This window comes from Pogoniulus pusillus, chromosome 38 (assembly GCF_015220805.1).
Source record: "Pogoniulus pusillus isolate bPogPus1 chromosome 38, bPogPus1.pri, whole genome shotgun sequence".
Classification (NCBI taxonomy): Eukaryota; Metazoa; Chordata; class Aves; order Piciformes; family Lybiidae; genus Pogoniulus; species Pogoniulus pusillus.
Window position 1 is genome coordinate 5,908,187 of NC_087301.1, and position 16,107 is coordinate 5,924,293.

General features: G+C 54.8%; 1 protein-coding gene across 4 annotated transcripts in view; it reads right to left on the reverse strand.

Moving 5' to 3' along the window:
- Window positions 1–16,107, reverse strand: part of DRD2 (dopamine receptor D2) — a 50,449-nt gene that overhangs the window by 11,650 nt on the left and 22,692 nt on the right. For all 4 annotated transcript variants that reach the window (XM_064172997.1, XM_064172996.1, XM_064172994.1 and 1 more), the window contains 2 exons: window positions 8,409–8,721; window positions 923–1,032 (listed from right to left, as the gene is read on the reverse strand). In XM_064172997.1, coding sequence (XP_064029067.1) covers window positions 923–1,032; window positions 8,409–8,690 — 392 coding nt within the window. In that variant the 5' untranslated portion in view covers window positions 8,691–8,721. The remainder of the gene's footprint in view (window positions 1–922; window positions 1,033–8,408; window positions 8,722–16,107) is intronic.

Genomic DNA, 16,107 nt, shown 5'->3' on the forward strand with positions numbered 1-16,107 from the left:
CACTGCTGGGCACTGCTTGTGAGGAGAGGAGCCAGGCTGTGCCCACCCTGCCACTGCTGGGCACTGCTTGTGAGGGTACAACCCAGCCTGTGCCCACCCTGCCACTGCTGGGCACTGCTTGTGAGGATACAACCCAGGCTGTGCCCACCCTGCCACTGCTGGGCACTGCTTGTGAGGAGAGGAGCCAGGCTGTGCCCACCCTGCCACTGCTGGGCACTGCTTGTGAGGAGAGGAGCCAGGCTGTGCCCACCCTGCCACTGCTGGGCACTGCTTGTAAGGTCCTTTTCAGAAGATGTCAGCCCCACCAGAACATGTCAGCCCCACCAGATTTCAGCCCCCCCCACCAGATGATGTCAGCTCACTGCCAGGAGATGCCAGCCCCACCACCAGGAGGTGCCAACCTCACCACCAGAAGATGTCATCCCCACCACCAGAAGATGCCAGCCCCACCACCAGGAGATGTCAGCCCCACCACCAGAAGATGTCAGCCCCACCACCAGATGTCAGCCCCACCACCAGGAGATGCCAACCCCACCACCAGGAGATGTCAGCCTCACCACCAGAAGATGTCATCCCCACCACCAGGAGATGTCATCCCCACCAGAAGATGCCAGCCCCACCACCAGGAGATGTCATCCCCACCAGAAGATGCCAGCCCCACCACCAGGAGATGTCATCCCCACCAGAAGATGTCAGCCCCACCACCAGGAGATGTCAGCCCCACCACCAGGAGATGTCAGCCCCACCACCAGAAGATATCAGCCCCACCAGAAGATGTCAGCCCCACCACCAGAAGATATCAGCCCCACCACCAGATGCCAGCTCTCACTCCCTCTGAGTCCCAGGTAAAAGTGGAGCAGGCACAGGTGGCTGTGACTTGCTCCCGTGGATTCCACACCCCTCGCTGCCAGGAAGCCCTCACCTGTCAATGCTGATGGCACAGAGGTTGAGGATGCTGGCAGTACACATCATAACATCCAGGGTTACAAAGATGTCACAGTGGATCCGACTGAACCTCCACTCCCCCACCACCTGCAGAGACAGAAGGAGCTCAGTGCAGGAGCTGGCTGCTGAGAGGGGCTAAGGGGAGCAGCGGGCACAGAGCTGGGTGCTGGCTGGCAGCAGAGTTCTGCTCCAAGAGGCATCCAGATTTTGCCTGCAGAAGCTCTGGCTGCAGCCAGTGGTGCATCAGGCAGGACTGTTTGAGCACCTTAAAGACCTTTCTGCTGTCTAGTCATAGAATCAGGCAGGGCTGGAAGAGAGCACAAGGAGCAGCCAGTGCCAACCCCCCTGCCATGCCCAGGGACACCCTACCCTAGAGCAGGCTGCACACAGCCTCAGCCAGCCTGGCCTCAAACACCTCCAGGGAGGTGATCTTTGATCACATTCTGTGCTTCTGTGCTCCACAACCTCCCTGCCCAACCTGTGCCAGTGTCTCCCAACCCTCACTGCCAAGACTTCCTTCCTCATCTCCACTCTCAATCTGCCCTCTCCAAGCCTGTTCCAATGCCTCACCACTCTCTCAGTAAAGAAGCTTTTCCTAATGTCCAGTCTAAACCTTCCCTGGCACAGCTTCAACTCATTTGCTCTTGTCCTATCAGTGGTTACCTGGGAGAAGAATCACAGAATCAGGCAGGGTGGGAAGGGAGCACAAGGAGCAGCCAGTGCCAACTCCCCTGCCATGCCCAGGGACACCCTACCCTAGAGCAGGCTGCACACAGCCTCAGCCAGCCTGGCCTCAAACACCTCCAGCCATGGGGCCTCAACCACCTCCCTGGGCAACCCATTCCAGCCTCTCACCACTCTGCTGCTCAACAACTTCCTCCTCACCTCCAGCCTCACTCTCCCCACCTCCACCTTTGCTCCATTCCCCCCACTCCTGACACTCCCTCACAGCCTCAAAAGTCCCTCCCCAGCTTTTTTTGGAGCCCCCTTCAGATCCTGGCAGGCCACAAGAAGGTCCCCTGGGAGCCTCCTCTGCTCCAGCCTGCACAGCCCCAACTCTTTCAGGCTGTGCTCACAGCAGAGCTGCTGCAGCCTCTCAGCATCCTCCTGGCCCTGCTCTGGACACTCTGCAGCATCTCCACAGCCCTCTTGTCCCAGGGGCTCCAGAGCTGGATGCAGGACTCCAGGTGGGCAACCCATTCCAGCCTCTCACCACTCTCCTGCTCAACAACTTCCTCCTCACCTCCAGCCATGGAGCTAAGTCTAAAGCTCTCAGGGGGTGGCATGGCCACGAAAGAGGTCCTCAGCTGCATCCAGAGCATCTCCCTGGGGGATATTTGCAGCTCCAAATTTTACCAGACTCCCATCTTTTAGTTTTAGGCCTCCAGTTCTTCTCTTTCCACATTTTTTTGAGGAGCTCCAAATGTTTAAGGATTCTGAATTTCAATTTGTAGCTCCAATTCTTAACAGACTTCAATTTTTTTTTTCTAAGAGCTCAAATTTTTAACTTATCCTTTTTTTTTTCCTTTTTGAGCTCAAAATTTTAAGGCTCCCAAATTTTCTCACAGCTCAAATTTTTCAGGTTTCTGATTTTCTTTTTAGATCTTCACTTTTTAACAGACTTCATTTTTTTTTTTAGGCTCTGAATTTTTAAGGCTTCCAAATTGGTTAACAGCTCAAAATTTTATGGTTTCAAATTTTATTTTAAAGCTCCAATTTTTAACAGACTCCAATTTTTGGGGGGGGTCTCTAAAATTTTAGGGTTTCCAAATTGTTTAAGAGCTCAAATTTTTAGGGTTCCTAACATTTTTTTTAGGGCTCCAATTTTTAACAGACTTCATTTTTTTTTTTAGGCTCTAAATTTTTGAGGCTTCCAAATTTTTTAAGAGCTCAAATTTTTAGGGTTTCTGAATTTTTTTTTAGGGCTCCTATTCTTAACAGATTTCATTTTTTTTTTTTTAGGCTCTGGATTTTTAAGGTTTCCAAATTGTTTAACAGTTCAATTTTTTATGGTTTCAAATTCTATTTTAAAGCTCCAATTTTTAACAGACTCCAATTTTTGGGGGGGGTCTCTAAATTTTTAGGGTTTCCAAATTTTTTAAGAGCTCAAATTTTTAGGGTTTCTACATTATTTTTTGTCTCCTTATGTTTTTTCCTGACCCAAATGAGTTGAACCCAGGGTGGGAACTCCTTTGGCTCACTGCATGCTGTGATAGAGAACCAAATGAGTTGGATCCAGGGTGGAAACTCCTTTGCCTCACTGCATGCTCTGATAGAGAACCAAATGAGTTGGATCCAGAGTGGGAACTCCTTTGCCTCACTACAGGCTGTGATAGAGAACCAAATGAGTTGAACCCAGGGTGGGAACTCCTTTAGCTCACTACAGGCTGTGATAGAGAACCAAATGAGTTGAACCCAGGGTGGGAACTCCTTTAGCTCACTACAGGCTGTGATAGAGAACCAAATGAGTTGAACCCAGGGTGGAAACTCCTTTGGCTCACTGCATGCTCTGATAGAGAACCAAATGAGTTGAACCCAGGGTGGGAACTCCTTTAGCTCAATACAGGCTGTGATAGAGAACTAAATGAGTTGAACCCAGAGTGGAAACTCCTTTGCCTCACTGCATGCTGTGATAGAGAACCAAATGAGTTGAACCCAGAGTGGAAACTCCTTTGGCTCACTGCATGCTCTGATAGAGAACCAAATGAGTTGAACCCAGGGTGGAAAATCCTTTGGCTCACTGCATGCTCTGATAGAGAACCAAATGAGTTGAACCCAGAGTGGAAACTCCTTTGGCTCACTGCATGCTCTGATAGAGAACCAAATGAGTTGAACCCAGGGTGGAAACTCCTTTGGCTCACTGCAGGCTCTGATAGAGAACCAAATGAGTTGAACCCAGAGTGGAAACTCCTTTGGCTCACTGCATGCTCTGATAGAGAACCAAATGAGTTGAACCCAGAGTGGAAACTCCTTTGCCTCACTGCATGCTCTGATAGAGAACCAAATGAGTTGGATCCAGAGTGGGAACTCCTTTGCCTCACTACAGGCTGTGATAGAGAACCAAATGAGTTGAACCCAGGGTGGAAACTCCTTTGCCTCACTGCATGCTCTGATAGAGAACCAAATGAGTTGGATCCAGAGTGGGAACTCCTTTGGCTCACTGCATGCTGTGATAGAGAACCAAATGAGTTGAACCCAGGGTGGGAACTCCTTTGCCTCACTGCATGCTGTGATAGAGAACCAAATGAGTTGAACCCAGGGTGGGAACTCCTTTGGCTCACTGCAGGCTCTGATAGAGAACCAAATGAGTTGGATCCAGAGTGGGAACTCCTTTGCCTCACTACAGGCTGTGATAGAGAACCAAATGCCAGCCCTGGCAGCTGCCAGTAGCCTTTTTCTCTCCACTTCTCTCCCTCTCCAAACTGAACTTTGCCAATTAAGTTCAACAGCAATTCTCAGGGCTGCTGTATTTGACATGTGATGGGGGGAGGGGGGGGGAAATGTATATTTCCCTCTAATAAAAATAGAGTCCTCCTGCCTTTGAAAATAGAATGAATAAGATACCTATTCTTCAGTTATTTCTGCTCTGATATACATAACCATAGGCAGCAGAAAGAAGGGAGAAATGACTGCATTGAAGCCTGAGTGACAGCTGAATGCTCAGTGATTAAAAAAGCATTTAAGAGGCAGTTCCAGCTGTAACTTGGAGGAGAATTTGCCCAAAAGGCAAAAGGTTTTCAGCCAGCCACAAAGCTGAAGGCACTTGCGAGTTGATGCTGCGAGCAGAGGCTGAGGGAGCTGGGAGAGGGGCTTGGGGGGGGGGTTCAGCTGGGGAGGAGAAGGCTCCAGGGGGGGTCTTAGAAGTGTATTCCAGTATCTGAAGGCATCCTGCAGGATGGCTGCAGAGAGACTTGCCATGAGGGTGTCCAGAGGCAGGTCAAAGGGGAATGGTTTGAAGCTGTGGCAGAGCAGGGTTAGACTGGAACTGATGAAGCTCTTCAGCAGGAGGGTGATGGTGAGGCTCTGGAATAGGCTGCCCAGGGAGGCTGTGGCTGCCTCCTGCCTGGAGGTGTTTAAGGCTTTGGGCAAACAAATGTAGCTGAGAGGTGTCCCTGCCCATGCAGGGAGGTTGCAGGAGATGAGCTCTGAGGTCCCTTCCAGCCTAAGCCATTCCATGAGTCAAGTTCATGGGAGATGCTGTGAGGTGCAGCAGGTCTCTGCCTCAGTGCTTTAATCAGGTTGGAAAAGACCTCCAAGATCACAGAGTCCAACACCTAACACCTTCTAATGAGCTAACCCATGGCACTCAGTGCCTCAGCCACAGGTGGTGACTCCACCACCTCCTTTCTCCAGGAGAGAGCTCAGAAGTTTGGAGGTAAAGGATTTGCTTCCATCAAGGGTTCCTTTTGCCATTCATTTCTATCCCAAACAACAAAAGCTATTCCCAGAAGGAAGTGCTCTGCCCAGCTTTGGCTTCAGACCACAGAGAGGGACCACAGAGTGTTTGTCCCACCTCAGTCTAACAGCTCCTTCTCTCTCAGCAAGTGTTTGTCATGGGGTTGCTGCTTCAAGCCAGCAGTAGGTTTGGCAGAGTGTGAATAACAGCCCAAAAAAAGAGGGGGATAGAAGGGCAAAAGTACAGAAATAAATCAAATGCTGCTCAGCCCTGACTGTCCTGCTCAGGAGGTGCAGGAAGCTGAAGCTCCTGACCAGCTCCACATCAACCTTGGGGGTGCTGCTGGAGGAGAAGCTCAGCAGGAGCCAGCAGTGAGCACTTGCAGCCCAGAAAGCCAAGCAGAGCCTGGGCTGCAGCAGCAGAAGTGTGGCCAGCAGGGCCAGGGAGGGGATTCTCCCCCTCTGCTCTGCTCTGTCTGAGACCCCACCTGGAGTCCTGCATCCAGTGCTGGAGCCCCTGGGACAAGAGGGATGTGGAGATGCTGCAGAGTGTCCAGAGCAGGGCCAGGAGGATGCTCAGAGGCTGCAGCAGCTCTGCTGTGAGCACAGCCTGAAAGAGTTGGGGCTGTGCAGGCTGGAGCAGAGGAGGCTCCCTGGGGACCTTCTTGTGGCCTGCCAGGAGCTGAAGGGAGCTACAAAACAGCTGGGGAGGGACTTTTGAGGCGGTGAGGGAGTGTCAGGAGTGGGGGGAATGGAGCAAAGGTGGAGGTGGGGAGAGTGAGGCTGGAGGTGAGGAGGAAGTTGTTGAGCAGGAGAGTGGTGAGAGGCTGGAATGGGTTGCCCAGGGAGGGGGTTGAGGCCCCATGGCTGGAGGTGTTTGAGGCCAGGCTGGCTGAGGCTGTGTGCAGCCTGCTCTAGGGTAGGGTGTCCCTGGGCATGGCAGGGGGGTTGGCACTGGCTGCTCCCTATGGTCCCTCTTGTCCTAGGGGTCCAGAACTGGATGCAGTGCTCCAGGTGGGGTCTCAGCAGAGCAGAGCAGAGCAGAAGGGGTTGGCTTAGAGCATTCCTGTCCCATTCTGATGTGCTGATGGCAGCTTCCTTGTGCTGCTGTTTCTCTTCCAGGCAGTGGCACAAAAGCTCTGCATGCACACACTTACAGCTGCCTCCTGCAGCTGCCTCCCCTTCTCACTGCTTGTCCTGTGTTAGCTGAGACACCCCCAGGCCAGCCACGGGCTGCAGGCAGCCGCTCCAACCTGGCTCCAGGTAAATCCTATCCCACAAATGCCATGCTCACTACAAGGGAGGGAGTCTGGGGAAGGTGGAGGTTTCTCCTGCTCCTTCTCTTCCTCTTGCTGCTCTCCCCAGCCCTGGAGGGCCTCACCTCTCTGCTCCCAGGGACTGCCTCCCTGTTTGGAACCACCACGCACCGCTGGGCTGAGTATCACTGCACACTGTCTGTTGGCATCGGTGTCCCTAGGGCTGGTCAGGTCCATTTCCAGCTCTCCTCTCTTCCTGACCCCCTTCTCAGCTAGGCAGGGCTCATTTGGTGGGAGAACAACTGCTGGAGTTCCCCTTGGCTGTGGACTGGCTAGAGCTTGCTGTAGCCCTTCAGCTGCAGGCTTTGCTTGCTGCTGCAGCAGCTCGGTAGGGTACCAGCCCTGCTGCTGCTGCCCCCTCCTCACCTCCACCCTCTGACAACACACTGGGAGCCTTTCCCTATTAACCTCTCTTGAGTCCAGCAGCAGTAAGTTTGCAGATGACACCAAGCTAGGAGCAGGTGTTGATCTGTTGGAAGGTAGGAGAGCCCTGCAGAGGGATCTGGCCAGGCTGCATGGGTGGGCAGAGGCCAAGGGGATGAGATTGAACAAGGCCAAGTGCAGGGTTCTGCACTTTGGCCACAACAACCCCAAGCAGCACTACAGGCTGGGGCCAGAGTGGCTGAGAGCAGCCAGGCAGAGAGGGAGCTGGGGGTGCTGGCAGAGAGGAGCTGCAGAGGAGGCAGCAGTGCCCAGGTGGGCAGCAGAGCCAGTGGCATCCTGGGCTGGCTCAGGAGCAGTGTGGGCAGCAGGACAAGGGAGGTTCTTCTGCCCCTGTGCTCAGCACTGCTCAGGCCACCCCTGGAGTGCTGTGTCCAGTTCTGGGCTCCTGAATTGCAGAGAGATGCTGAGGTGCTGGAAGGTGTCCAGAGAAGGGCAACAAAGCTGGGGAGGGGCCTGGAACACAAACCCTATGAGGAGAGGCTGAGGGAGCTGGGGGTGTGCAGCCTGCAGCAGAGGAGGCTCAGGGGTGATCTTATTACTGTCTACAACTACCTGAAGGGACATTGTAGCCAGGTGGGGGTGGCCTCTTCTCCCAGGTAACCAGCAATAGAACAAGGGGACACAGTGTCAAGTTGTGCCAGGGTAGGTCTAGGCTGGATGTGAGGAGGAAGTTCTTCACAGAGAGTGATTGGCATTGGAATGGGCTGCCCAGGGAGGTGGTGGAGTGGCTGTGGCTGGAGGTGTTGCAGCCAAGCCTGGCTGGGGCACTTAGTGCCATGGTGTGGTTGGTTGGGCAGGGCTGGGTGCTAGGTTGGGCTGGCTGAGCTTGGAGCTCTCTTCCAACCTGCCTGATTCCGTGATTCTTTGGGGACATCCAGGCGGGGTCTCAAGAGAGAACCCAAGAGGACCTCAAGAGAGAGCCCAGGAGTGTCCCAGCAGAGAACCCAGGAGGATCTCAACAGAGAACCCAAGAGGACCTCAAGAAAGAGCCCAGGAGTGTCCCAGCAGAGAATCCAGGAGGGTCTCAACAGAGAACCCAAGAGGACCTCAAGAAAGAGCCCAGGAGTGTCCCAGCAGAGAATCCACTAGGGTCTCAACAGAGAACCCAAGAGGATCTCAAGAGAGAGCCCAGGAGGGTCTCAAGAGAGAGACCAGGAGGATCTCAACAGAGAACCCAAGAGGGTCCCAAAATAGAACCCAAGATGGTCCCAACAGAGAACCCAAGAGGGTCCCAACAGAGCTACTGCCCTTCCCTCTGCCCACTCCACCTGAGCCTTCGGTCCTGCCAGAGGGCTCTGGGTCACCTACCTCCAAGTAGAGCACCCAAGGCATGACCAAAGTTGCTACCAAGAGGTCTGCCACTGCCAAGCTGACGATCAGGTAGTTGGTGGTGGTCTGAAGGGCTTTCTCCCTGGACACAGCCATGCACACCAGCACGTTGCCAAAGACGATGACGAAGATGAGGAGGGTGAGCAGCATGGCATAGTAGTTGTAGTGAGGCTTCTGGGCAGCATTGGACTCGTTGAGTGGCTTGCTCCAGTTCCTGTCCTCGATGGCACCGTTGTACCAGGAGAGGTTTAGGGGATCCATGGAGGGAAAGGTGCCAGGTTCCAGCTCCACCCTGAGGCAGAGAGGGAGAAGGGATAAAGGGCAACATCAAACATAGGTGGAGCAGTTGCACAAGGGCTGCATGTTGGGGTTCTCTGGAGCCTGCTGCCCCTGTGTGCACTGGCACAGGTTGCCCAGGGAGGTTGTGGAGCAGAGAGAGGGAGGGTGAGGAGACACTGGCACAGGTTGCCCAGGGAGGTTGTGGAGCATAGAGAGGGAAGGTGAGGAGACACTGGCACAGGTTGCCCAGGGAGGTTGTGGAGCACAGAGAGGGAGGGTGAGGAGACACTGGCACAGGTTGGCCAGGGAGGTTGTGGAGCAGAGAGAGGGAGGGTGAGGAGACACTGGCACAGGTTGCTCAGGGAGGTTGTGGAGCACAGAAGCACAGAATGTGATCCAAGATCATATTCTGTGCTTCTGTGCTCCACAACCTCCCTGGAGGTGTTCAAAGCCAGGATGGATTAGACCTTGAGCAACTTGTTCTAAGCAGGGGGGTTGGAACTGGACGATCTTTGAGGTCTCTTCCAACCTAAACCATTCTGTGATTCCTTCTCTGAACACCCTGGAAGTGATCAGGGTCAGGCTGGATGAGCCCTTGAGCAACCTGTGCTGGTGGAGGTGTCCCTGTCCATGGCAAGGGGTTGACACTGGCTGAGCTTTAAGGTGTCTTCCAATCCATTCCCTGCATCTTTGAGCTCCTTCCTCATGTCCAGTGAGGAGACACTGGCACAGGTTGGCCAGGGAGGTTGTGGAGCACAGAGAGGGAGGGTGAGGAGACACTGGCACAGGTTTGCCCAGGGAGGTTGTGGAGCACAGAGAGGGAGGGTGAGGAGACACTGGCACAGGTTTGCCCAGGGAGGTTGTGGAGCACAGAGAGGGAGGGTGAAGAGACACTGGCACAGGTTGGCCAGGGAGGTTGTGGAGCACAGACAGTGAGGCTGAGGAGACACTGGCACAGGTTGCCCAGGGAGGTGCCCAATGCCAGGTTGCATGAGCCCTTTGAGCACCCTGGAGCAACTCAAATCAGCTTTCCAAGACGACTCCTATCAGTTCCCAAATCCTGACCAGGCTCATCCCACCCCTACCCCCCCTTTCCCTTTACCCAATACCTCCCTCCAAACCCAGACCATTTAATTCCCTTCCTAAAAGCCTCCCCCCCCCTAAAAAAAAAAAAGAAGAGAACTGGATTTAGGAACCTGAGGAAGAGATCAAAACAGCAAAACATTTGCAAATATCCAATTCCCGGAGGAACAAAAGCTCCTTTGTGAGGCTCTGAGCTTTTGTGAGCTGCTCTCATTCAGAGAGCAATTTGGATAATAATCCTTGGAAATTTGTTGCCTATGGGCCCTTAATAGCTGATAATTCAAAAAGTGTCTGTCTGACAGCGCCAGCAGCAGCTCTTGATAGCTCCACAAATGTCGTCTTAGGAACTGTCAAAGTGTCAGGAATTAATTAAATGGTAGCTTCGGTGACTCAGAGTGGAGGAGGGGGGGTAGGGGGAGAGGGGAAAAAAAGTCGATGCTAAATGCAGCAACAGTTTTCTTTCTTCCCCCCCCCAATCCATCACCCCCTGCACCTTTTCTCCTGTTGGCCTTTGAGAATGGAGAAGCATCTAAAAGAGGCAGAGAGGTGCAGGGAATGAAGGGTGGGGAAGGGGAGAGGGTGGGGAAGGGGAAGGGAGGAGGAGGAGGAGGAGGAGGGAGGAGGAGGAGGTGGAAGTGTAAAGAGAAAAGCAGGAGGGTGGCATGGTCCAAGTGCCCTTTGGTAAAGGAAAACCATCTAGAAAGGGCAGAGAGGTGCAGGAAAGGCAGGGTGGGGAAGGGAGGAGGAAGGGGAAGGGAGGAAGAGGAGGTGGAAGTGAAAAGAGAAAAGCAGGGGAGTGGCATGGTCCAAGTGCCCTTTGGTAAAAGAAAACCATCTAGAAAGGGCAGAGAGGTGCAGGAAAGGCAGGGTGGGGAGGGGAGGAGGGAGGGGAGGGAGGAGGAAGGGGAAGGGAGGAAGAGGAGGTGAAAGTAAAAAGAGAAAAGCAGGAGGGGGGCATGGTCCAAGTGCCCTTTGGTAAAGGAAAACCATCTAGAAAGGGCAGAGAGGTGCAGGAAAGGCAGGGTGGGGAAGGGGAGAGGATGGGGAAGGGAGGAGGGAGGGGAAGGGGAGAGGGTGGGGAAGGGAGGAAGAAGGGGAAGGGAGGAGGTGAAAGTGAAAAGAGAAAAGCAGGAGGGTGGCATGGTCCAAGTGCCCTTTGGTAGAGGAAAACCATCTAGAAAGGGCAGAGAGGTGCAGGAAATGCAGGGTGGGGAGGGAGGAGGGTGGGGAAGGGAGGAAGGAGGGGAAGGGGAAGGGAGGAAGGAGGGGAAGGGGAAGGGAAGAGGAGGTGAAACTGAAAAGAGGAAAGAAAAGGATGGCATGGTCCAAGTGCCCTTTGATAAGGAAAACCATCTAGAAAGGGCAGAGAGGTGCAGGAAATGCAGGGTGGGGAAGGGAGGAGGAAGGGGAAGGGAGGGGGGTGGGGAAGGGAGGAGGGAGGGGAAGGGGGAGTGAAAATGAAGAGAGAAAAGCAGGAGCGTGGCAAAGGGGCTTCAAGGTAGAAAAGGAGTGGAATGGGTTTGTGAGCAGGGTGAGCAACTCTTTGCAGCAAGAAATTCTTGGCAGGGAGGGTGAGGAGAGACTGGCACAGGTTGGCCAGAGAAGTTGTGGAGCACAGAGAGGGAGGGTGAGGAGACACTGGCACAGGTTGAGGGTGGTGAGACAATGGCACAGGTTGCCCAGGGAGGTGCTCAATGCCAGGTTGGATGAGGAGGTGAGAGGTGTCCTTGCCCATCATAGGCATGGAGTTGGCATTAGATGATCTCAAAGGTCCCTTCCAACATAACCCATCCCAAGCTGATGATCCTCAGGAGGGTGAAAGGGTTGTGCCTGCAGGTTCTGCAGATGAAAAGCTTTGGAGCTTCTGTTCTGAAAGGAGGAAATTTTCCTTTGGGAACCCAAAGAAAGAAAAGTTCCCAATATTTGGCATGCAAGAGGGAAACTAAATCACAGCAGAAGTTGTGCTCCTGCAGTCAGAGGTTGTGGCTGGTCCTCATGCTAACAAAGCCAAACCACTCCTGGCCAGCTCTGTTCTTTCCTATCTCTTGAGAGTCTTGAGTTTGCCAGCCTAAACATAATCTTCATCTCTCCACAGACAGAGCTGGCATCACCTGGCAGCATTAGGGTGGCCATCAGGGTGGCCTGTTAGTCTCTCTGTGCTGCTTTAAAGCAGCACTTTTACTGCTGACAGTTGCTCAGGAGAGGAGAAAGGAGCACCTTAAAGAGCTGCCTGGAGAAGGGAGAGAGCTTTTTACTGCCTCTATCCAAGCACCTGCCTCTTCCTGTGGAGGCAGAAGGAAGGGATGATGAGGGCAGGACAAAAATGGCATCTAGCTGCACACTGGTGGTTGGGCTTGGGGATTCTGAAGGTCTTTCCCCCCCTGAGTGTTCTTGTGGCCTTGTGGAGGTTCTCTGCCTCTGTACACTTCACAGAATCACACCAGGTCAGGGGCTGGAAGGGACTTCCAAGGCTCAGCCAGTCCAACCCCCCTGCCAAAGCAGCGTCTTCTAGACCAGATCACACAGGAACACATCCAGGTGGGTTTTGGATATATCCAGAGGAGACTCCACAGCCCCCCTGGGCAGCCTGTGCCAGGCTTCTGTCACCCTCACAGGGAGAGAATTCCTCCTCCTGTTAACATGGAACTTCATGGAACCTCAGCTCCCACCACTGCCCCTTGTGCTGGCACTGGGCATCACCCAGCAGAGCCTGGCTCCAGCCTCCTGCCACTCACCTGCGCAGCTTTAGAGCCACTGCTGAGCTCACCTCTCAGCCTCCTCCATGCTAAAGAGCCTCAGCTCCCTCAGGCTCTCCACCAGAAGCAAACCATTCTTGGGCTCAGCTGAGCCTTTGCACGCAGATGTGGGTAGAGAGTGAGAGGGGACAAACTCCTTGCAAACGACCTGCAGTAAAGCCACTTTAATTCCCATACAGAGCCCACGCAGGTTTTTAGCACAGCTGAGCTAATCCAGATATGGATTTACAGGCAGGTCAAGGGCAGACCAGCACAGCAAGGACACAGTGCTGGGTGTGGTGCCAGCAGTGCTGGGTGTGGTGCCTGCGGTGCTATGTGGTGCCAGCGGTGCTGTGCATGATGCCAGTGGTGCTACAGCTGCCAGGGGTGCTGTGCATGCTGCCAGTGGTGCTACAGCTGCCAGTGGTGCTGTGCATGGTGCCAGTGGTGCTGTGCATGGTGCCTGCGGTGCTGTGTGGTGCCAGTGGTGCTGTGCATGGTGTCTGCGGTGCTGTGCATGGTGCCAGTGGTGCTACAGCTGCCAGCGGTGCTGTGCATGGTGCCAGTGGTGCTACAGCTGCCAGTGGTGCTGTGCATGGTGCCTGCGGTGCTGTGTGGTGCCAGCGGTGCTACAGCTGCCAGTGGTGCTGTGCATGGTGCCAGTGGTGCTGTGCATGGTGCCTGTGGTGCTGTGTGATGCCAGTGGTGCTACAGCTGCCAGCAGTGCTGGGTGTGGTGTCAGCAGTGCTGTGTGGTGCCAGCAGTGCTACAGCTGCCTGCAGAGCTGTGTCTGGTGTCTGCAGTGCTGTGCGTGGTGCCAGTGGTGCTGTGCATGGTGCCAGCAGTGCTACAGCTGCCAACAGTGCTGTGCATGGTGCCTGCAGTGCTGTGCGTGGTGCCAGCAGTGCTACAGCTGCCAGCAGCGCTGGGTGTGGTGCCTCCTGGCCTGTGCTTTTTGTGCTGGGGGGACCAGAGCTGAAGAGAACACTCCAGGAGAGGTCTCACCAGAGCAGAAGGAGCAGAATCAGCTCTCTTGTCCTGCTGGCCACACTGCTGCTGCTGCAGCCCAGTGATGATCCCAGTGCCTAAATGAGCTAACACTGATTGTTCTTTCTTCTGCAGCTGGCACCATGGCTCAGGAGGGTAAGTGCACTGCCCCTGCACTCTTAACCATCTCATAGACTTAGAGAGTCAAGCAAATTGGAAGAGAGCTCCAAGCTCCATGGCACTAAGTGCCCCAGCCAGGCTTGGCTGCACCTCCAGCCACAGCCACTCCACCACCTCCCTGGGCAGCCCATTCCAATGCCAATCACTCTCTCTGACAACAACTTCCTCCTCACATCCAGCCTGAACCTCCCCTGGCACAGCTTGAGGCTGTGTCCCCTTCTTCTGTCCCTGGCTGCCTGGTAGCAGAGCCCAACCCCACCTGGCTACAGCCTCCCTGCAGGCAGCTGCAGGCAGCAATCAGCTCTGCCCTGAGCCTCCTCTGCTGCAGGCTGCACCCCCCCAGCTCCCTCAGCCTCTCCTCACAGGGCTGTGCTCCAGGCCCCTCCCCAGCCTTGCTGCCCTTCTCCAAACACCTTCCAGCATCTCAACATCTCTCTTGAATGGAGGAGCCCAGAACTGGACACAGCACTCCAGGGGTGGCCTGAGCAGTGCTGAGCACAGGGGCACAAGAACCTCCCTTGTCCTGCTGCCCACACTGCTCCTGAGCCAGCCCAGGATGCCATTGGCTCTGCTGCCCACCTGGGCACTGCTGCCTCCTCTGCAGCTCCTCTCTCCCAGCACCCCCAGCTCCCTCTCTGCCTGGCTGCTCTCAGCCACTCTGTCCCCAACCTGCAGTGCTGCTTGGGGTTGCTGTGGCCAAAGTGCAGAACCCTGCACCTTCTGAAACCTGCATCTTCTGAATTCCCACAGCCACAGGTTTCTTGACCACCCCCTGAGATGAGGACTCCACCACCTCCCTGGGCAGCCTGTGCCAATCCCTGACCACTCTTGCAGCAAAGAAGGTTTTTTTTTCCCCTTATCTCCAACCCAAACTCCCCTGGCATAAGTTGAGGGCATTTAGTATCCTGGGTCTGCCCTCTGCTCCTCTTGGCTCTGTGCTATGTCAGAGCTGCTTTGATTCAGTGCAGATGTCCTTTCACTTCCCTAAGAAAGCTCTAAGCCTCTTTTTGGCTTCCACCCTGATTGCAGACACCCTCAGGCAGGCAATCTGCACAGGTCTGATCCTGAGCTGGAGTCTGTGTCCAGCTGAGCATCACTGCATCATCTGCTGTCTGCTTGGTAGAGCTTTGTGGCCTTCAGAGCTCCTCTGGTCCTGGCTGCCAGAACATGAGGTCAGCTTCAGCATCTTCACAAAGCACTGAGAAAGTCCCTAAGGTTTTGCCCCAGCTGTGGTGTGTGTGGGAGAGGGAGCCTGGAGGTCAGCCTGGAGCAGGCTGATAAAAGCAGGAGCTGAGGGCTGGGGCCATGGGAGCTGTGCCCTGCTGCCATGCCCAAGCAGTGGCTGCCACAGCTGCCCCAGGGCTGGCAGCACTGCTGTGATCTGGGCTGCTCTCAGCTGGCTTTTGGCTTTGCTATGAAGCCCAGGGACAGTTCTGCTGCTCAGCTCAAGACTCCTGATCACCTCAGTGACTGAACTTTGGGTAAGCCTAACAGGAGAAGAGCAGCAAAAGCCCCCAGCAGCGAGGTGCTGATGGCTGCTGTGTCTCCAGCAGGCTCGGGGCAGCCTCTACCTCCTTTCCCCAGGGTATTTTTCCTGCCTGCAGTCGGTGCCAGGTTGTCTATTTCCTTCTCACTGCTGCCAGCCACCTGCCCCCATCAGGTCGCTGAGAGGCAAGCCCAGGACCGTGTCAGAAAGGTGCTTGGAGACAGGTTGGCTCCCAAAGCACTTCTCTTGCACAGAAATCAATGTCTGAGTGAAATCTGCACAGCCCAGTGCCTCCCTTTGTCCTCTGAGATGCCAGAAGCAATGAGCCAGAGGGAGGTTGTCAGACTGACATCTTCTCTGTCCTCCTGCTGCTGCTTGGTGCTGCTTGCTGAGCTCCACTGAGAACGAGAGGGAGGCATCCCAGCCAAGGAGAGGAGAGTGGCTGCAAATGGCTCCATGGCAAAGTGGAGGCCAGGGACAAGCAGAGTGCCTCAGGGATCAGCCCTGGCACCAGTCTTGTTCAGCATCTCTGTGGGTGCCATGGGCAGAGGCACTGAGTGCAGCCTCAGCAGGTTTGCTGCCCACACCAAGCTGTGTGGTGCAGCAGCCAGGCTGGAGGGCAGGATCCATCCAGAGGGACCTGCACAGGCTGCAGAGGTGGGCACAAGCCAAGCTCAGGAGGGTCAGCAAGAGCAAGTGCAAGGTCCTGCAGCTGGGTGGAGGCAATGCCAAGCACAAATCCAGGCTGGGCAGTGAGTGGCTGAGAGCAGCCCTGAGGAGAGGGACTTGGGGGTGCTGCTGGAGGAGAAGCTCAGCAGGAGCCAGCAGTGTGCACTTGCAGCCCAGAGAGCCAAGCAGAGCCTGGGCTGCAGCAGCAGCAGTGTGGCCAGCAGGGCCAGGGAGGGGATTCTCCCCCTCTGCTCTGCTC